This window comes from Lolium rigidum, chromosome 4, assembly GCF_022539505.1.
Source record: "Lolium rigidum isolate FL_2022 chromosome 4, APGP_CSIRO_Lrig_0.1, whole genome shotgun sequence".
In the NCBI taxonomy this organism is placed as follows: domain Eukaryota; kingdom Viridiplantae; phylum Streptophyta; class Magnoliopsida; order Poales; family Poaceae; genus Lolium; species Lolium rigidum.
Window position 1 is genome coordinate 108,931,394 of NC_061511.1, and position 22,212 is coordinate 108,953,605.

Here is a 22,212-nt window from a genome sequence, read left to right on the forward strand (position 1 = left end):
TGGCAAAACTTGAATTCAAGCATATCCTGAAAGATAAATGTGTTTTGACCATCGCTTTACCAAGTCACAAATCTGTGGAAGGAAGGGAAGTTTTATGCATAGGGTCATAACTTGGTTTGGTTACTTATGTAACTCTGAAAATTACCCCCAAACTGAACCAAGTCTGCAGGGTCTGAAACAGAAACGAGATGAGTTCGCTAAATGTTTGAGTTAAGTCTGTACATAAAAATATAGCTCCACAATCTGAATTCAGGAATACCTTGATTGAACGATCAATATCACCACCGTATCTTAACCAAGTTACAAATCTATGGAAGGAAGGGGAGTTTTTATGCATTGAGCGATAACTTGGTCTGCCTAAATACGGGACTCTGAGAATTGCCCCCAAACTGAACCAAGTCTGCGGGGTCTGAAATAAAAAACGAGATGAGTTTGCTAACTAGTTATGCAAGACATGAACAGATCAAAGAAGAACACTTCACAGATCATAGTGGATGTTACCCGAAAAACAGATATACATTAAGAAGCATCCAGTTTGAGTAATTCTTGATATTCCATTCTGTGATTTAAAATCATCATCAGTTGATCACATTCTACAATTTGAGTTTCAGTTTGATCTGAAGCACATAGACAGACATATCTCCACGAACTGCATTCAGGAAGATCCTGAAAGATGTGCGCACAACCACCATCTCCTAACCAATAGTATGCCCCAAGAAGGGAAAGGGAGAAAATTTGAGGCTGAATCTGCCTAGCAACACCGGCGGCAAGAGGGTCACTTGGCCTTGACGAGGAGATCCTTGTAGCACCTGAGGGCGTCCCGGGTGTCGTCGAACCCTGCGGCGACGTCCAGAAACCCCATGACCTTCTGCAGCTCCTTGTCATCGTCGTCGTCGATGAAGGGCACCACGGGGAGGGCGTTCTCCGGCTGCAGAGCGTAGGCGTTGGGGTTGTCGTCGACGATGATGGCGCATCCGAGAGGCCGGCCGGTGGCCGAGAGGTCCTTGACGAGCCTGCCGTCCCCGCCGTCGCGGCAGGCGCCGCGGTAGAGGCGGTGCGCGATGAGGTCGCCGGCGGGGTCGAGGCGGTCGAGCACGAGCGAGGCGTACTGCTCCAGCCCCGCGGTGAAGACGACGACCTCGAAGGCGTCCGCGGCGGCGTGGAGGAAGGCGTCGACGCCTGGGCGCTTGCGCACGTAGAAGGTGATGGCCTGGCCGCAGATGACGGGGTGGACGGTGAAATCGTACAGGTCTGGCACGGGGTCGGTCTGCGAGTGGATGAGCGTCTCGTCGAGGTCGAGGAAGAGGGTCTTTTTTGTTGGATCGGTCGGCGGCGGGAGCGCGGCGGGGTGGACCTTGCCCGGGCGTTGGGAGCGGGGGGAGGAGACTACGGAGGGGGTTGGGGGAGGGGCGGAGGTGGAGCGGAGGCGCTGGAACCCCGCGGCCGCCGCCCGACGCTTGGTCGGGGAGCCGAAGACGGCGAGGCGGGCGAAGAGCTTGAAGAGGCGGCGGCGGCAGAAGCGCACGGAGCGGTCGAAGGAGGAGGCGACGGCGGCGGGGGCGGCCGCCAGGGACTTGAGCGGGGACGCCCGACGCTTGGTGGCGGACAGGCGGCGACCGGCACGGAAGGCCTGGCGGCGCCTGGTCGCTGGCGACGGCGACGGCTTCGCGGGGCTGGGCCTCGGCGCCGGTGCCTTTGTGGGCGTCCTGGACACCATCTTGCTGCTGCTTCGCCGGTTGGTTGTGGTGGATTTGGGATTGGCGAGCTCCGGGAGACGAAGTGGGGGAAGTGCGAGGCTGTGAGGTGGATTTGAGTTCTTGTGGAGTGGAGGGATGATTTGCAACGGTCGGATTGGAAATGGAAATGGAAATGGTGTGCGATTTGAATCGCGACGGAGGAGGCAACGGTCGGCACAAACGGCGCCCCTCGGCTGGAACTTCCATGGAAAATTGGAAACTGAATAAAAATCACATTTTTATTGCGGACATACTCCCTCCGTCCCAAATTAGTTGTCCCAATTTTTTTTAAATATGGATGTATCTAGACATGTTTTAGTGTCTTGATGCATCCATATTTTAACAAACTTGAGACAACTAATTTGAGACGGAGGATAGTACTATTTTTTTTTAGATGACGATCATGCTGAGGGACCTAACACTTGGACCAATAAAACATTGACGGGCTAGCCTTGCCAAGCCCATCCGAGACTTGCCCGCGCAGCTAGTTGATGGGCCCTACGGCGTTGTGCAGGAGAAGCAGGGGACTGGTCGGCCTTCCGGTGCCACTATCAGTCCGTGCAGAAGTATCGAGGCACGCACGCCTTCGATTATGGGCCGCTCCAAAATACGGCCCAATAATAGGTTCTTTTTATTTTTTATATATATTTAAGCAACTTTTATATTTGAACATGATAATGAAAAAAATTCAAATTCGAGAATTTTTTGAATTTGAACAATCTTTAAAATTTAAATAGTTTTAAAATTAGAAAAAAAATTCCAAAAAACATGGAAAATTGATGAAACCACAAAACCTAGAAAACTACAAAAGTCCACCTAGAAAACCGCAAAAACCAAAAAGGGTAAAACCACGCAAAAAAAAAGTTCATTAATGGGCCATCCCACCGCGCACGAATCTGCCATATTGCAGGCACTGGGTTTTCCGTCCGCCTTCTCCAGGATCGTGGCGCATGGCTTGTCCACCCCCTTTCTTAATTAGCCACACTAAAGTTTGCAACTAATCATGTGGAAAATAGAAAGTTCGCAACTACTTACATCCTCGGGTCTCGTGGCATGTTGCACTTTTGAGTTTTCAAACAAAAAAATTGGACATAGATTATGGTATATCTTATGCATCTACAAACTTATTATCTAAAAATATGAAAACCTACGGCTTGTCTAAAAGAACTAATAATGTCTTTTGTTTTTTGCACATGCCACACACCATCATATTTTGGGCCAAACAAATTTAGATTCAAGCCCATGACTTATTGCATACTTTTTGTAGGCTCAAATTGCGGCATATAATAATATGGTATGGGTGCAATTAGTTGTAATTTTTTTTGCATTGCTTTTTCTGCGCATATCTTGAGGCCAAAGTTATGCCAGGAGGATGGATTCGGAGACACAAGGCAACTCAACCGTTATATACAGAAGACCATGGACCTTCTGGCTAGCCGCCAGTTGTATAGGACATACCGGCAAGAGATGCGAAGGGGGTGACCATTTACGGAAGACCATGGACCTTCTAGTCAGCCACCTGTGACGTGTGACACACCAACCGAGCACAACCACGATCACAGACAATGCCCGATGGGCTTAGCGGGTAGCATCTCTTCGCGAGTTCATTTGTACTCCCCCGCTCGGATTTAATTAACACGGAAGCGAATAGGAATGAGCTAACCATGATAACAATTGAAGTCAGTTAAGTCTGAAATAGCACTTAACTCCTTTTATGGGTTCATGTTCATGCAAAATTTTCTTTCAATTATGTATTCCTGAGGACAAACCAATCGTGTTGTTGTTTTTGAACAACATAGACATGACAGCCACATTCGATATTTTTGGGATGCGCACTCGATTTTTTTCTCTATTGGACACCATAGCGGCGGAAGCTTCTTTAACTTCTGTTGACTGTCGGAAAAAATACCTTTGTTGACTAACAAAATTACCAAATTAATGTCACCCTTTTATGTTTAGCCTTTTGGTATATTTTTTTCGATAAAGAGAATATATTAATATAAGAAGATACCAATTATACCCAGCCTCTGCAACTAAGCAATACCCTAATGGTGGTATGGATACACCCAGCCAAAAAATAAAAAAATAAAACTAAGAAATAAAAAGTCCCGCTACGGTGTTCCAGCCGTAGCAACAACACCTGAACTCCAGACTCTCTAAAAAGTGATGCCTCCAATAAGGAAACAGTGCACAAGTGGTGTAGTGGCCCGATTCAAAAGATTTTAGGTTTTCACCCTGAAGATAGTCCCCGCTTCCAAAACAATGCCTTCAGCAAGGCCATTGCCAGGCACGATCAATTAAGGCCAGACCTTGGATTTTCACCCTGAAAGGTAAGACTGTGAATTTCACATGTGCTGCGGCCTTCACTTGCATATTGCTGCTGCGAGACCAAAACACAGAACACCAAGCAAGTCCCTCTACAACATAGACTTGAACCTCCATTGCTAGTCCTCCGATCCGGCCTTCATGATATTCTCCGCCTCTGATTTCACCATGAATCAGAATGTCATCTTATGGCAACACAGAACATAGCTTTGCGCCGCTCCCTCCAGAACCAAACGGCTGGAATAAATTAAAGCATATGTGCACGCAACCGAATACCACCCGATACAGCAAACTTCAGGCAAAAGATGCACTGTTCCATTCGCCGGCGGAGCCTTCTGAAACTCATCGCTCCGGCTAGATGAAGGAGGACATGCATGAAGTAGATCTTCGTCTTGGCGCGAGAGGAACCCTAGGACCACCACCTTTATTCAGGCCGAGCCCCGTCAAGCCCGGCTGTCAGGCGTCCTTAGCCGCGCTACTCACCTAAACCGGTAGATCGAAGGCGACCCTAGCCGCCAAGCCCACACGAGGACGAGGGTGCTGCGGCGGAGAAGACGACCAGAGCAGGCACAGAGTCCCCTTTTGGTGCATATAGCAAATTTAATTTGCTGTTCATCCTAATTTGCGCCCATGCATATTAAGAATTTCTTTTTGTCTAAGCCAATGTCCTGATCACGATTTGTTAGTTCAAGTGCCAATCTTCTCACAGACATTAACTATCACATACCTATTGAGAGCACTTCTACGGGAGCACGGGCCCAATTGAGATCTCGTTGTTGTACTGCGCCGTGTATAAATCCTAAACTATTACCGCCTGTTACAGTCCCATCGGCTGTTACTGTCCGGCTGGAAAGAAGCATTTGCGCGCACAAACGATTCCTAATGAAATAGCTTTCTATCTGAGGATGCTTAAAGGTTAAACGCAACGTCAAGACCATCACGCACGGGCAAGTCCGAGCTATCCTGCAAGAGACAACAACTAATTATGTATCTCCCGTACCTAACTTTTTTTGACTCTTAAGTCTGGTTTGTGACTATGTAAACCTTCTCAAGTTGGCTATATTAATTTAAGATAGGCTCTACTGGAAACTTTCATCAAATTTTTATTTTACAAAAACGTAGTACAGACATAGACACTAAAAATATATACATACACTATAAAATTATATTTTAGACACGTCTTTCTTTTTTTTAGAAAGGAGATAGCCCAGCACTAGTACCTTAATCCTCCCGATTGCGCACAAATAGAAGATTTACCATATCACACATGGTATATGTTGCTGTTGGCGCATAGTCGATCCATCGAGAATCAATTAACCACAACATGAAGGTGACACTGAGATTTGTTAACGAGGTTCCGCGACTCCTCAGGGCATGATTACAGGGTGCTCCTTCCCTCCGATACCGCAATACCAACACATGCCGATGGATCCCCTTGCTATCAAGTTGCCATAGGTTAGAACATGCGCCACCTTCACATTATATTGGAGGCCTAGACTACACGAGTCCAACTCCAACACTAATTGCAACCTATCCACACCTATTAAAACTTAGGGTCCAAACATAACCCAACTCACGTACATAATATTTGACACAAAAGCAACAGTATAATACATAAATTGTGTGCACCAGCTCTAACCTTGCGGTTATGACACATATAACACACACAGTTAGGCACTACCAACATGTCTGATGCAAAACCGCATAGTTGGGTAGAGAAAATTATGTGCAATGAAGACATGACCACACACGGCTCACATTTGCGATTACTTGCATACAATTTTAAACCCAATCATGTGTGTTCTTTAGAAAAGCTAAATTACTCTAAATAATTACGCAAAAATCACTTAAACAAAGACAATCGTAAAAATGGTTCGAAACTCGAAACACTACAGTCCACACAAAATTATGGTATAACCACTGGTAGAAAAATGGCCTTTGGTCGCGGTTGGCAACTGCCATTAGTCGCGGTTGCGCAACCGCGACCAATTAGGCGCGACTAAAGGCCCCCTTTAGTCGCGGTTCCTTACGAACCGCGACTAAAGGCCCGTCCACGTGGGCGGCAGAGCGGCGCTGGGCGGAGGACCTTTAGTCGCGGTTCTTCTGGCCAACCGCGACTAAAGGCCTCCGTAGGGTTTAGGGTTTAGCCCCCTCCCCTAAATCTGGTTTGTTTTTAATTTGTATTGTTTTATTTCTTTTGGGTTTTAATTTTGAAGGAGTTTCACATATTCTACCGTACTACATACATGCATATGAATGTACAATTTCAAACAAATTTGAAATTAGAACCAAAAAGAATTCAAGAGGAATATACAATATATATTCGATATCGGATGACCATATACAATTTTGAACAAGTTTCCATACATATTTAGTGCATATAAAGTTCTACATCCTCTACATAGTGTTCTCCTCTAGGATCGATGACTTCTCTGGCGAACCATCCAGACTAGTTCCTCTTGAAGTGGTCGGAAGCGAGCTTCCGGAGTAAGCGTCGTCCGGAGGTTATTCCTCCCGATGTTGTTCTCGGACGGCTGCCGCTCGGTGGTGTATCTCCGGATCCTCTCACAAACATAGTATCCACATAGATTGGTCCCCGGTGGCTGAATATCCCCGGTCGCAGCCTTTGCCCTTTTAAAATGTAGCTCTTTTTGAATTCACCGACCTTTTGATCTACGAACCGTCTCCAAACCCTACGAGGCAAGGAAAATTAAATGAACAAGAGAGTTATTAATTAGTTACTTGATATTAGGAAACGATGAATGAAATAGGCCGATCGATATAGAGCGCAAACGAATGAAAGTAGTTACTTTTGCATCATTTTTCTCATGTCGGCCCAAAGCTTCGTATCCATATTCGAGAGTCGTGGACGAGAACCGTGGAGTTCTGAATTTGAATTACTAGCAGTAATCCAGTGGAACTCGCGGACACGATACATGCACAAGTCATGCATAACTCATCGATTAGCCACATACCATGCATGGAGTAAACAAAAGAGAATGTGCTCAAGACAGAAACACTCACCCAAAATGGTAAGGAAATAGAATATCACTTTTGAGTTCCTGTTTTGTAAGAAACCGCCACAGGTCATCCTCCACGTCTTTGGGGTGGTGTTCTAACACATATGAATTAACGATTTGTGGGTCAATGAACCCAACATCATGGACGCGCCTTATTCGCATTTCCCGCTTCTTTAATCTCGCATAATAGCGTACACAACAAGATAGTTAGGACAATATATATTTATAGTGCGAGCAACGAACGAGATGGGGTAGAAATTAATAAATCACTTACGTAACATAGCAACTGATGATAGATTTGTCGAGCTCGCGCAGATTGAACAGCTGGAACAATTCACTCCGATGAATTGTTATATAGTAATGTTTGAAGTGATGCTCAGGTCTAACTTCCGCATAAATATATTCTCTGGCGTTTTTAAGTTTTATGTAACCCTTGTACCAATTTAGCAGACCTTTCATTTGTCGAGGTAGATCCTCTTCCTGCGCAGGCTCGACGAGAGGACCGTCCTTCACATATGCAAATACTACGTCCTTCATTGCCACCTCATCAAGGCCTAATGCTGCACGAAGAGTCAGACCTAAGTCTGCCGCTTGTTCTTTGGCTCTCGCTACGCTCAATCCCTCGTGCTGCCGCAGCTGCTATGACATCGTGGGCATCGTCCTCCGGACCTGCGGCTTTCACTATGAGCGGGGCGATCGACTGTTTACTTTGTTCCCCGAGCCGGGCAACTTGTTTCCCCGACTGCGAGTGCTTGACTACGAAGTTCACGTTCATAGTCGTCGAGCGTGATTCTTCGCGGCTCGGGACGGTGTGTTCAAAAATGACTTAGCCCGGCTCTTTTCCTTCTCGAAAAATACTTGTTTGGGCTCGGGCTCTCTTTTCTTCTTGCAGTCCGCCTGCCATTTCTCATGCTGAGCAGCCACGGCCGCTGCATTTTGCTCCACACTAAGTTCCCAAGGCCTCGGGGTGAGAGGCTTTAGTGATGGCTCTGGTATCTTTGTGGTTGCAGGTACATAAGGCTCCGGGTTAATAACCCAAGACTGCCTCTGCTTCTTCACCGGAGGTGGATTGGGGGGTGGCGTCTAATCACCCGCCGGACGAGGACTGGGGGGCGGCGTCTGCTTACCCGCCGGAGGTGAATTGGGGGACGGCGTCGGCTGACGTGAAGGAGGTGTAGGTGAACCACCACCACCACCACCGCCGCCGCCACCACCACCGGAGGGGGGTGGACTTGTTTGCCTTGGCGCCTCGCCTGGAAACTTGATAAACTTTTTCTCGCCATAGAATGAACTGGCGCTTGACATCTCCAAGTCTTGTCGCCCCTTCAGGTGTAGCAATGTCAATGTCCGGGTCCTCAAACCCTTGGACTATGTCCTCCACCGTGACACGAGCATAGCCATCCGGAATGGGGTTGTTGTGGTGGAGTGCTCCGAGTGGTAAAGCACTCGCCGATGGCTACCTTCATGGAAATGTTCCCGATAGGATAATACAGATGACATGCTTTCATCTCCTTTATATCGTCCACGGGGTAGCGAGGAGGCTCCGGTGCAGTAATTTCGACCACCAGAGGCTCCGGTGCAGTAATTTCGATCGTCGGTGCACCAGCCGGTGGGGCCTCCGTGGAAGCCACGCCGCTTCTTCTCTCGCTGGCCGGCTTCCGAGATCCATTGGATGATCTTCATGCTGCGCCCGAGATGCATCTCTTTCGGCTACTAGTACACTCACGGTTTTCTTCATCACATCCATTTCCGATGCCAACCGCGCCACAACATCTGCATCCCGATCCATCTTTCTCTTACGGCTTCTGTAACCGTACGGGTCATCGTTCTGGGGGAACCCTATTTTCCACGGAATGTGCCCCATGCCTCGTACACGTCCTCCGTGTTCAAGATTCCCGAGGGCTTTCGTCAGCGCGTCGTTCTCTCTGTTGAACTTGATCTTCCCCTCTTGAGCATCCCTCATTGCCTCAATAAGCTTTTCGGTGGGTTTAATTATTTTGCCCCGGTAAACACACTCTCCTGTCTCCGGGTTCAGCGATCCCCCATGCCCGTACCACCAGCTTTTGGCCCTTGGGTCCCATCCCTCCGTACCTGGACGGATTCCTCGCGCCCTCAGCTCGTTCTCCATCTTCTCCCACCTAGGCTCCCAAAGGCGATACCCTCCTGGCCCCATAATATGATTGTACGCCTTCTTAGCCGCATTTTCCTTATTTTTTCGATAGTTCAAGGAACTGCTCCGATTTCTTTTGCTTCACAAATTCTGGCCAATCATGTTTCAGTTTCTCATATTGTCCTTTGAAATCCGGAGTCTTGTTCTGGTTGACATAGTCACGGGCTAGATTTTGCTTGAATTTCCGGAATGCACCGGCCATCTTTCCAAGAGCGAACTCGTTTGAGTAGCTTCCTCCTCTTCTTGTTTTCCGCAATCTTGTTACCCTCCTCATCCAATTTGTGGTATTCCGGAGGTAGGACGACATGTTGCGTAGCTTTTGCAAGCAATCTTTTTTTGTTCTCTTGTCGACAAAAGTGAAACCAAGACGTGCCTTCTTTGGCTCATTCCACTCCTGGACGGTGATCGAGACGTTGTCTCTAACAACGGCTCCGCATTGGTTGATAAACTTGGTGGCGTTCTTCTCGGGCTCCAGCGGCTTGCCGGTTGCACTGTCGATCACCTCGATGGTATATATTTCTCCTTGTTTCAGCGTCTTGGTTGCGCCACGCTTTGACGAAGTACTCGATTGTTTCGATGATCCGGCCGAGGGCTAAAATAAGAAAGAGAGTCGCGCGCGTTAGTACACACATATTTATTCAAATCAGTTAGTTTGTATCACCAGAGGCTCAATGTATATATATACCTCGGCGCCGGAGGTGGTTGCTACTTCCAATTGAAGATCGTCGTTTACCGACGTTTCTTCGGCATCATCTTGCTGACGGCGCCCTTCATCTTCACCGTCAAGGTTCAGATAAGAAGAGATATCATCTTCTTCTTGTCCGGTCGGCTCATATGGAATATCGCCTTTTATGATGCCGAATATATGGTCTTCGACGTCCATATCATAGTTGTCCGTAATCGGGTCAGCTCTATCGTCCGCCATATGTCGATCCCGAAAACATGTAGTAAAAACAAATTAATTAAGTGCGAAGGGGGCGGTGGCGGTGGCGAAAGGGCGGTGCCAAAAGGAGGGGGCCGGCGAGCCGGAAGGGGTGGGAGAGGGTGTCGCGGAAGAGCGCGTGTGTGCGTCGGGAGAGATTGGAGGGGCCGGGGCGCCGGCGGGCGCCGCCCTAGCTATTGCATGTGTGCGTGTGGCGCGCGCCCCCGCCCTAGCTATTTTAAGTCTCAAATTTTAAGTCTCAGATTATAAGTCGTCTTTTAGTTTTTTAAGTCTCAAAATTTAAGTCTGAAATTTTAAGTCTGAAATTTTTAAGTCTCAAATTTTAAGTCTACTTAAGTCTCAAAATTTTAAGTCTGAAATTTTTAAGTCTCAAATTTTAAGTCTTCTTTCAGTTTTTTAAGTCTCAAAATTTTAAGTCTCAATTATTTAGTTAATTTTAAGTCTTAAATTTTAAGTCTAAAATTTTAAGTCTGAAATTTTTAAGTCTTAAATTTTAAGTCTAAAATTTTAAGTCTGAAATTTTTAAGTCTCAAATTTTAAGTCTTCTTTTAGTTTTTTAAGTCTCAAAATTTTAAGTCTCAATTATATATTTATTTAGTTAATTTTAAGTCTTAAATTTTAAGTCTAAAATTTTAAGTCTGGAATTTTTAAGTCTGAAATTTTAAGTCTTCTTTTAGTTTTTTAAGTCTCAAAATTTTAAGTCTCAATTATATATTTAATTAGTTAATTTTAAGTCTTAAATTTTAAGTCTAAAATTTTAAGTCTGAAATTTTTAAGTTAAATTTTAAGTCTTCTTTCAGTTTTTAAAGTCTCAAATTTTAAGTCTCAATTTTAATTTCGAAATTAACAAGAACTAAAACTAAAAAAAAAAAGAAAAAAATTTGGCCGGGCGTGCGCCGCGCGCGCGGCGCCCCTCTCTCTGGCCGGCGGCGCGCCAATCTCTGGCCGGCCGGTGGCGCGCGCGGCGCCCTGTACTGTGGCCCGGCCGCCTCTCTCTGGCGGCGGCGCGCCGGGGTGCGCGGCGGCTGCGGCGCGCGGCGCGGCACGCGCGGGCGGCGGCGGCGGTTACGTGTGTTTGGCGACGGCTACGTACGGCGGTGGCGCGCGGCGGCGACTGAGGAGGCGTCGGCGGCGGCGAAGGCGCGGCGGGGTCTGCGTCGAGGAGGCGTCTCGGCGCGGCGTCTGCGTCGGCGGCGTCTGCGTCGTCGAGGTCGATCTCCACGCCTGACGGTTCGAGGAAGAAGAAGAACTGGCCGCGCCGTTCGCGCGCGCCAGTATTTATAGCCCCCCCCCCTTTAGTCGCGGTTGGGGAGGCGACCCGCGACTAAAGGGCAACCTTTAGTCGCGGTTGGGGAGGCGACCCGCGACTGAAGGCTTTTTTTGGCCGGCTTTTCGTTCCCGCGCGCACAGACCTTTAGTCGCGGTTGGCCCCAACCGCGACTAAAGGTGTTTTGAAAATTACTTTTTGTTTTCCAAATGTTAAAAATACAAATAATATATCAATAAATTCAGGAAAATAAAACTAATTCATTTCAAAATCATAAAATACAAATAATATATCAAAAAATTCAGAAAAATGAAACTAATTCAATTCAAAATGTTAAAAATACAAATAATATATCAATAAATTCAGAAAAATAAAACTAATTCATTTCAAAATCATAAAATACAAATAATATATCAAAAAATTCAGAAAAATGAAACTAATTCAATTCAAAATGTTAAAAATACAAATAATATATCAAAAAATTCAGAAAAATGAAACTAATTCATTTCAAAATCATAAAATACAAATAATATATCAAAAAATTCAGAAAAACAAAACTAATTCAATTCAAAATGTTAAGAATACAAATAATATATCAAAAAACTCAGAAAAATAAAACTAATTCATTTCCCGCCACTTTCTTCCCGCCAGCTTCTTTCCCGCCTCTTTCTTCCCCGCCTCTTTCTTCCCGCCAATTTCTTCCCGCCACTTTCTTCCCGCCACTTTCTTCCCGCCACTTTCTTCCCGCCTCTTTCTTCCCGCCGCTTTCTTCCCGCCTCCTCGTCTTCCCGCTCCCATTTTTCCCGCCATTTCTCACTACATATATGTAGCCGGCTTGGCCAGCATTATCACATCTCTACAATCTCTCATGGCTTCCACCGCACCCACTCTAACCTACCAGCAGGTGGAGGAGCTTTGCGCCTCGAACTACCCTTGCCCATCGGGCTACCGCGTCCCCGCCGGCTGGACCCTAAGCGCCGGCGGCGTGCCGGTCCCTCCCGTCCCTCAGGGTACTGCGCGCCGGGCGGCCATCACGAACCACTACTACCTCGACCTCACGCCGGAGCAGCGGATGAATCCCCGCCGGCATCCCGATAACCAGCATACTTGGGACGCCTTCTTCATCAATCGGCGTGAGAGGGCGCTCGCCAGGTATGAGGAGGACGGTCTGCCTCCTGGGAACTTCCACGAGGCCGGTCGTCGGCTATGGTGGTACGGCCGGACTCTGCAGAGCATCATGGACTACATCACGGCCGGCGATATCCCCCGCCTGCGCTACCCTCAGTTCGAGCCACGAGCGCCGCCCGACGACAGCGACGACAGCAGCGACGACGACGGCGGCAACCTAGAAGGCGACGACTACCAGTACAACGGCGGCGGCTATGAAGACTACGAGTATGCATATTATACGCCTAGGCAGGAGTATGACTGAATCACTCCAAATTTCGTGTATCATCAGTGCTATCTCGAATCAATCGAATCACTCGAAAATGGACACGAAAACACATCACGGATAATATAATTCACGTGATACATGAAACAAAGTTTGGTACAATAAATTATTACACATCATTTCTTCCCTTGTGTCCCTGCTTGCTTACGATTGTGCCGTATCCATGGAGCATCCTCATCATTTAACTTAATGCTTGGGTCGGTGTTCACTTTGAAGGGCGGAATTTCAGCAAACATATTATAATCTTCTCGACATGTCTGTCTTGTCCTCCACTCCCACGATGTTTCTTTTCCCCGAAAGAACAATGTGGCGCTTTGAATCATCGCATGATGTACTGATCGTTTTCTTATCTTTCCGTTTCCTCGGTTTGCTACTCATGTCCTTCAGATAGAAAACCTGAGCGACATCTTTCGCTAGGACGAATGGTTCGTCAAGGTAACCAAGATTGTTGAAATCCACCATTGTCATTCCGTATTGCTGGTCCACCTTTACCCCACCTCCTGTTAGCTTGAACCATTTGCACCGGAACAAAGGGACCTTGAAGGAGGGTCCATAGTCAAGTTCCCATATCTCCTCTATGTAACCATAATATGTGACCTTTTGCCCATTCTCGGTTGCTCGCATCAAAGCGGACACCACTGTTTTGGTTGGTGCTCTTTTTATCTTGGGCGATCGTGTAAAATGTATTCCCATTTATCTCGTACCCTTGGAAAGTCGTTATAGTCGAAGATGGTGTCTTGGCCAACATGTACAGCTGATCTACAACAACATTGTCACTCATTAAATGTTTTCTCAACCAACCGCCGAAAGTCTCCATGTGGGCCTTCCTAATCCAGGATTCGAGCTTCCCGGGTTGTCCGAGCGTAAAATATTCTTGTGTTTCTCAAAGTACGGAGCCACCAAGCTGGAATTGGTCGAACCGTGTGGTGTGCTTCAGTCGGAGAATGGCCGTCCATACATATCGTTGATTTCCTTCCGATCGTGCCTTTTCCACTTAGTCTCCCCTCGTGCCGCGATCGAGGAAGACCAATCGGCTTAAGGTCAGTAACAAAGTCAACACAAAACTCAATTACCTCCTCATTTCCATAGCCCTTGGCGATGCTTCCTTCTGGCCTAGCACGGTTACGAACATATTTCTTTAATATTCCCATGAACCTCTCGAAGGGGAACATATTGTGTAGAAATACAGGACCGAGAATGGAAATCTCTTCGACTAGGTGAACCAGGAGGTGCGTCATAATGTTGAAGAAGGATGGCGGGAACACCAACTCGAAACTGACAAGACATTGGACCACATCGTTCCGTAACCGTGGTAGAACTCTGGATTGATTACCTTCCGAGAGATTGCATTGAGGAATGCACATAGCTTCACAATGGCTACTCGAACATTTTCCGGCAGAGCCCCTCAAAGCAATCGGAAGCAATTGCGTCATAATCACGTGGCAGGTCGTGAGATTTCAGGTTTTGGAACTTTTTCTCCGCCATGTTTATTATTCCCTTTATATTGGACGAGAATCCGGACGGGACCTTCATACCGCTCAGGCATTCAAAAAAGATGACCTTCTCTTCTTTGGTCGGAGCGTAGCCGGCACGACCTTGAAACCATTCCGGATGCCGGTTATCGTGGTCTTTCAAACGTTGCTGGTCCTGCCGTGCTTCCTTTGTATCATTTGTCTTCCCATACACGCCCAAGAAGCTTAGGAGGTTCACGCAAATATTCTTCGTAACGTGCATCACGTCGATTGCGAGAGCGGACTTCTAGGACTTTCCAATATTCTAGCTCCCGAATATAGATTTCTTCTTCCACATGGGTGCGTGCCCGTCAGCTCCCTTCGGAATTGATTGTCCGCCAGGACCCTTTCCAAAGATGACTTTCAAATCCTTGACCATATCAAATACCTCAGCACCAGTGCGTTCCGCAGGCTTCGGCCGGTGATCTGCCTTGCCGTTGTAATGCTTGCCTTTCTTTTTTACTGGATGATTTTTCGGAAGAAATCGACGATGCCCAAGGTACACGTTCTTCTTACAATTTGGCAAATGTACACTGTCAGTCTCACGTAAGCAGTGCGTGCATGCATTGTATCCCTTATTTGACTGTCCTGAAAGGTTACTAAGAGCAGACCAATCGTTGATGGTTACGAAAAGCAACGCTCGTAGGTCAAATTCCTCTTCTTTGTGCTCATCCCACACACGGACACCAGGTCTTCCCCACAGCTGTAAAATTTCATCAACTAATGGCCTTAGGTACACATCGATGTCTTTGCCGGGTTGCTTTGGACCTTGGATGAGCACTGGCATCATAATGAACTTCCGCTTCATGCACAACCAAGGAGGAAGGTTGTAGATACATAGAGTCACGGGCCAGGTGCTATGGCTGGAGCTCTGCTCGCCAAAAGGATTCATGCCATCCGTACTTAGACCAAATCTTATGTTCCTTGCGTCAGCTGCAAAATCTTTAAACTCTCTCGTCGATCTTTCTCCATTGCGTTCCATCCGCGGGGTGTCTCAACTCCCCGTCCGACTTACGGTCCTCTTTGTGCCATCGCAACAACTTGGCATGCTCTTTGTTCCCGAACGGACGTTTCAACCTTGGTATTATAGGAGCATACCACATCACCTTGGCGGGAACCTTCTTCCCGGGTTTCGGCCCTCAACATCGTCACCGGGGTCATCGCCTCGATCTTATAATGCAATGCAATGCATACCGGGCATTCATTCAAATTCTCGTATTCACCGCGGTAGAGGATGCGGTCGTTGATGCATGCATGTATCTTCGTAACCTCTAAACCTAGAGGGCGGACAACCTTCTTTGCTTCGTACGTATCGGCGGGCAACTCGTTATTCTTTGGAAACATATTCTTCAACATTTTCAGCAAGTTTTCAATGCCGAGTCGGCTACACCTGCTCGTGCCTTCCATTTCAGCAAATCCGAGTGTGCAGCCCAGCTTTTTCAGACCATCATCGCATCCGGGGTACAGCGCCTTTCCGTGTTCCTCTAACATGCGATCCAAATTCTCCCTCTCCTTTTCAGTTTCGCGACGACTCCGTGCATCAGCAATGGTCCGACCAAGATCATCAACGGGCTCATCACGTGCCTCTTCTTGATCACCTTCCCCTTCACCTTCCCCACCTTCGAGCATCATCCATGAAAGTATCACCGAAATGATCAAGATAGCTCTCATCGATGTCATCCCCTTCTTCATCTTCTTCCATTATAACCCCTCTTTCTCCATGCTTGGTCCAACAATTATAGCTTGGCATGAAACCATGCCGAATGAGGTGCAGGTGAACTTCCCTTGACGAAGAGTAACCCTTCTGATTCTTACAGTCAACACATGGACGGATAACAAAACCCCCCGCTTGTTCGCATTAGCCACTACGAGGAAATCTTTCAAACCCGTAGTGAATTCGCCGGAGAGTCGGCTAGCGTACATCCATTGCCGATTCATCCGCATTATTATAATACAAAATATATAATTAACCATCATGCATTTGTTAAACTAAATACAAATTAAACAATGAACTACACACATATGCATATTTTATCAATGACACATATATATGAAAGGTTCAAGTTGTTGCTAACCGCGATCGAGGAGGAAAAAATAAATGAGGAAGCTCGATCAAGTGTGGCTCCGACACTTCATATCATGTTTGTTTCATGCTCTTGGGACATTTCATCAAACACCTTGTGTGCATAAGAGGAGCCAAAAGCAAACCCTACACCCCCTTGTGAAGTTTGTGAAGAGAAGTGGCACCAAATGGCTAAGTGTTGTGGGCTGAGTGGTATATATAGGGGAGGGGCTTTAGTCGCGGTTGGCCAGGCCAACCGCGACTAAAGGCCTTTGGGCCAGGCCTGAGGACATTTAGTCGCGGTTGGCCCGGCCAACCGCGACTAAAGCCCCTCCCGTCCACCAGCTGGCCACCGAGCGCCCTGGGCCCAGGCCTTTGGTCGCGGTTCGCCACAAGGGCCGCGACTAAAGGTCCCATTGGTCGCGGTTCTGTTACCACCCGATTTTGGCCAAATCAGGAGGTGGGCCGTAAGTGAAGATGGGCTTGAAGGACGCACACGTGGAGCATCTTTGAAGCGGCCTTGCGCTGAGAGTTTGGGCCAAGTTGCCCGTGTATCTGTAACATATTAGGTCGCATTGTAATTTAGATTAAGAGATAGAGTCTGGCCCGTGCACGGTTAGGTGCACGCCCCAATTAGAAAGTCTCTTGGACTATAAATATGTATCTAGGGTTATCGGAAAAGGAGGACAATCATCGTTCAACCAACACAAATCAGGCGCATCGCCACCCCTTTCTTCGAGGGTTTCTCCCGGGTAAGCACCATGCTGCCTAGATCGCATCTAGCGATCTAGGCGATATACGTTTATTCGTCAACCTTGTACTGCTCGTGCTGAAGCCTTGTTGATGGCGAGCAGGTGCTATTTATCCTTAGGTGTTTAGGGGCTTGCATTGATGCTTTCACGTGCATATCCGCGTGGCAATGCCGTCCCTCGACACCTAGCTGCCCTTACGTCTATCCGGACGTAAGGGCAGCATCTTGCTTATTCGTTACTTAGTAGATCCGATCCGTTATGGTTGCTCCTTGCTCCGCAAGGATTAGTTTAATATCCGCATAGTTAGGCCTTACGCTGGGGTCGGAGGATCCGGTAGTGCGCTAGATGTTGTTCACCGTCCCTGCGAGGGATGTTCGGGAATCGACGTCATGTTGGTTTTTAGGCCTCTCGTAGGGGTGGTTTGCATCGTCTTCCGTAGCTGCTAGGCCCGATCACACGTAGGACGTTCCGGTTATGCGGTGAGAACCCTAAACCTGTCGTGGATCGTTTTAGCTTTGTCCTCGATCAAGCGGGATCCCCATGCCATTGTAAATCCAACGTGAAGCATGGGGCGATCGGCTCCTTGAGCCGATCCACAGGGAAACCTGAGAGCCGATAGGGCTCGTATTTAATGTTTACGTGTCTACCATGCAGGAACAATCGAAGCACTAATACCTTCCTGATCGGGTCTAGGTCAGGTGGCACGCCCTAGCAACCGCCAGGACGTTTTGCCAGAAGATTTGCGGGACGACGCGAGGTGCCAGGGATCCACTAAGCGGCCCTGGGAGCTTCCCGGCTCTTCGTGTTGCTCAGCCATTGCCCGTCGGTGGGTTTTGGAGGGTAACACATTCTGGCACGCCCGGTGGGACAGGCCATTCTATATTTACTTGTCAGTGGCTGACACCTCCATCGCGTCAGTGGTGGTGCAGGTTTATGATGGCCTAGAAAAAGTGGTTTTTTACCTCAGTAGAAGGATGTTGGACGCAGAAACAAGGTATCCTGAAATTGAGAAGTTGTGCCTCTGTCTGTTCTTCACCTGCACCAAGATCCAACACATCCTCGTGTCAGCCGATATCATCGTTATATGCAAATCAGACGTCATCAAACACATGTTGTCGGCTCCTGTATTGAAAGGCCGACTCGGCAAATGGATGTTTGCACTCTCGGAGTTTGAGATCCGGTATCAACCGGCAAAGGCAGTCAAGGGGCAAGCGCTAGCAGATCTGATTGCCGAACGAATAAACACGGACGTAGCGACACTATCGGTGCGCGCATGGGCTATGTTCTTCGACGGATCGGTTTGTGAGGATGGTTGCGGCATTGGCGTGCTACTCGTGTCGCCTCGGGGGGCAACATACTCTTTCTCTATCAAGTTAGTTGACCCCTGCACCAACAACGTGGCTTAGTATGAAGCAATCTGCAAGGGAATGAAGTTACTCCTGGAAGCTGGGGCCGAAGCAGTCGAGATCTTTGGAGATTCCAAATTGGTGATCTCTCAGCTCACAGAGGAATACAAGTGCGAAAGCGAGTCACTCTTCCCGTTTTGGATACAATGCCGTGAGCTAATGGCACAATTCAGGTATATAAGCTTAAATTGGATCCCTAGGTTGCAAAATACTGAAGCAAACGACCTCGCCCAAACAGCGTCAGGGTACAAGGACACGGCAGGAGAAGCCGATTTTCAGGTGCAATTCCTGGAACCAGATGATTGGAGAGCCGATATCTTCAATTATTCGAAGGATCCGGCTCGGGGGGCACCTAAGCGTACAAGATACAGAGCAATGAAGTACGTACTGATAGGCGATGACATGTTCTATAGGACGTTGGAAGGATTACTCCTCAAATGTCTGGGACCAGCCGAGTCCAATCGGCTCTTGCACGAGGTGCACGAGGGTGCTTGTGGAACTCACCAGTCGGCCCATAAGATGAAATGGCTGATTAGGCGCTCCGGATTTTATTGGCCTACCATGCTTGAAGATTGCTTCCAGTATTATAAAGGTTGTCAAGCATGTCAGAAGTTTGGGAGCATTCAGATGGTGCCTGCATCAGCAATGAATCCCATCATCAAGCCTTGGCCATTCCGAGGATGGGGTATGGATATGATCGGAGAAATTCATCCTTCATCGAGCAAGGGCCATAGATGGGTTCTGGCCATTACAGATTACTTCACGAAGTGGGTGGAAGCGGTCCCTATGAAGAAAGTAGCGTCGGAAGATGTTATCAAGTTCGTGTTAGAACAGGTCATTCATAGGTTCGGGATTCCCCAAACTATTACGACCGATGGAGGTTCGGTCTTCATTTCGAAAGAGATGAGAAAGTTCTGCGACGACATGGGAATCAAGTTAATCCGATCGTCTCCATATTATGCTCAAGCAAACGGGCAGGCCGAAGCATCCAACAAGAGCTTAATCAAGCTGATCAAGAGGAAAATTGACGAGCACCCCAAACGATGGCATGAGGTGTTGTCAGAGGCGTTGTGGGCTTACCGTATGTCGTGTCATGGGGCAATCAAAACCACCCCATACCAGCTGGTCTATGGACAAGAAGCTGTGTTACCCCGGGAAGTCAAGGCAGGATCAAGGCGGGTGACGTTTCGAATGATCTAACTGCTGAAGAATACGCAGCCACGATAAGCGACGACGATTGAGGATGCGACGGAGCTTAGACTATGGTCGCTCGAGAAGATCAAGGAGAACAAAGCCAAGGTAGCTCGGGCATATAATAAGAAGGTGAAGCCAAAAGAATTCCAAGTGGGTGATTTGGTATGGGAAGTTGTATTGCCATTGGGGACGAGGGATAAAGAGTATGGGAAATGGTCCCCGAATTGGCATGGCCCGTATAAAGTTGTCCAAGTTCTGAAGGGGAATGCGTACATGCTCGAGATGTTGGATGGCGTGAAATTCCCGGTAGCCGTCAACGGCCAGCATCTAAAGAAATATTTCCCAAGTATGTGGGATGATGGACAGTAAAGACATGGAGGCCGATACACAAATCGGCCAGTAAAAACAAAAAATGGGGGCCGATTATATGAAATCGGCCGGTAAAAAAAATTAATAATCAGGCGCGTCTTGCCTGGAATCGCGTTTGGAATGCAGGCCGACGCTGTGCCATCGGCTTTTTGAGCAATGACTTCATTGGACAAATCGGCCAAATCGACAAGAAAGCGAAGGTTATTTAGAGAAATGTTCTTTATTAATAAGAAAGGATCTTTACAAGGAAGAGCCGATTGCTCAAGAAAAGAAGAACAAAAGAAGAGCCGATTGCTCAGGGATTGCTAATCCTACAGAGCTAATCGTCGCTGGCCTCATCATCGGCGCCGGAACCACCGTCAGCGCTGCTTCCGGAGACTTCTTCGTCGCTGCTGCCCAGGTCCTCAGCTGAAGCCTCTTCTTCCTCGTCATCATCATCATCATTCTCACTGTCAGCCCAACTGCGGAAGCGCTTTGTCGGCGGATATCCGGCGGAGGAGGAGGAATCATCTTCCTCCTCTTCTTCTCCTTCCTCGTCATCATCATCATCCTCGCTGTCCGCCCACATGCGGGAGCGCTTCGTCGGCGGGTGCCTGGGGGAGGAGGGGGCCTCTTCCTTCTTCATTGGTTCTTCCTTCTTGTTGGAGGAGATCGCCCCGGAATGAGGGTCGCCCTCATTCTTCGGCGGAGCTCGGAGGGAGAGATCTGAGGATGTAGAGGAGGACGAAGACATTGTTGCGATGGAAGAGGGTTTTTTGGTGTTGGTGGGCAGAACAGAGCGAGGGGATGAAGTGGCGGACCGTCTGGCATAGATAAATAAAGGGGATGCAGTGAAGATTTAATGCCATGACGGTTCTCAAAGATGCGATGCCAAAGCCGTCCAATCGTGCAAAGAAGTTGGGAAGGCGAGAGTCATGATGAGGAATACTGCGACGGTTCTGCTCTGCCACGACATGACTCCTCGAGGAAAGGAGACAGATGGTTTTGCAATTATCATTATCAAAACCAGGGGGGGCATGTGTTATCACCCGATTTTGGCCAAATCAGGAGGTGGGCCGTAAGTGAAGATGGGCTTGAAGGACGCACACGTGGAGCATCTTTGAAGCGGCCTTGCGCTGAGAGTTTGGGCCAAGTTGCCCGTGTATCTGTAACATATTAGGTCGCATTGTAATTTAGATTAAGAGATAGAGTCTGGCCCGTGCACGGTTAGGTGCACGCCCCAATTAGAAAGTCCCTTGGACTATAAATATGTATCTAGGGTTATCGGAAAAGGAGGACAATCATTGTTCAACCAACACAAATCAGGCGCATCGCCACCCCTTTCTTCGAGGGTTTCTCCCGGGTAAGCACCATGCTGCCTAGATCGCATCTAGCGATCTAGGCAAGATACGTTTATTCGTCAACCTTGTACTGCTCGTGCTGAAGCCTTGTTGATGGCGAGCAGTGCTATTTATCCTTAGGTGTTTAGGAGCTTGCATTGATGCTTTCACGTGCATATCTGCGTGGCAATGCCGTCCCTCGACACCTAGCTGCCCTTACGTCTATCCAGACGTAAGGGCAGCATCTTGCTTATTCGTTACTTAGTAGATCCGATCCGTTATGGTTGCTCCTTGCTCCGCAAGGATTAGTTTAATATCGGCATAGTTAGGCCTTACGCTGGGGTCGGAGGATCCGGTAGTGCGCTAGATGTTGTTCACCGTCCCTGCGAGGGATGTTCCGGGAATCGACGTCATGTTGGTTTTTAGGCCTCTCGTAGGGGTGGTTTGCATCGTCTTCCGTAGCTGCTAGGCCCGATCACACGTAGGACGTTCCGGTTATGCGGTGAGAACCCTAAACTGTCGTGGATCGTTTTAGCTTTGTCCTGATCAAGCAGGATCCCCATGCCATTGTAAATCCAACGCGAAGCATGGGGCGATCGGCTCCTTGAGCCGATCCACAGGGAAACCTGAGAGCCGATAGGGCTCGTATTTAATGTTTACGTGTCTACCATGCAGGAACAATCGA

At 47.9% G+C, this 22,212-nt stretch overlaps 1 protein-coding gene across 1 annotated transcript; it reads right to left on the reverse strand.

The window, feature by feature from the left end:
- Positions 1 to 775: 775 nt before the first annotated feature.
- Positions 776 to 1,717, reverse strand: LOC124647412 (probable C-terminal domain small phosphatase). Its single transcript, XM_047187362.1, has one exon. The coding sequence runs from the start codon at positions 1,715 to 1,717 to the stop codon at positions 776 to 778; it is 942 nt and encodes a 313-aa protein (XP_047043318.1).
- Positions 1,718 to 22,212: the final 20,495 nt, after the last annotated feature.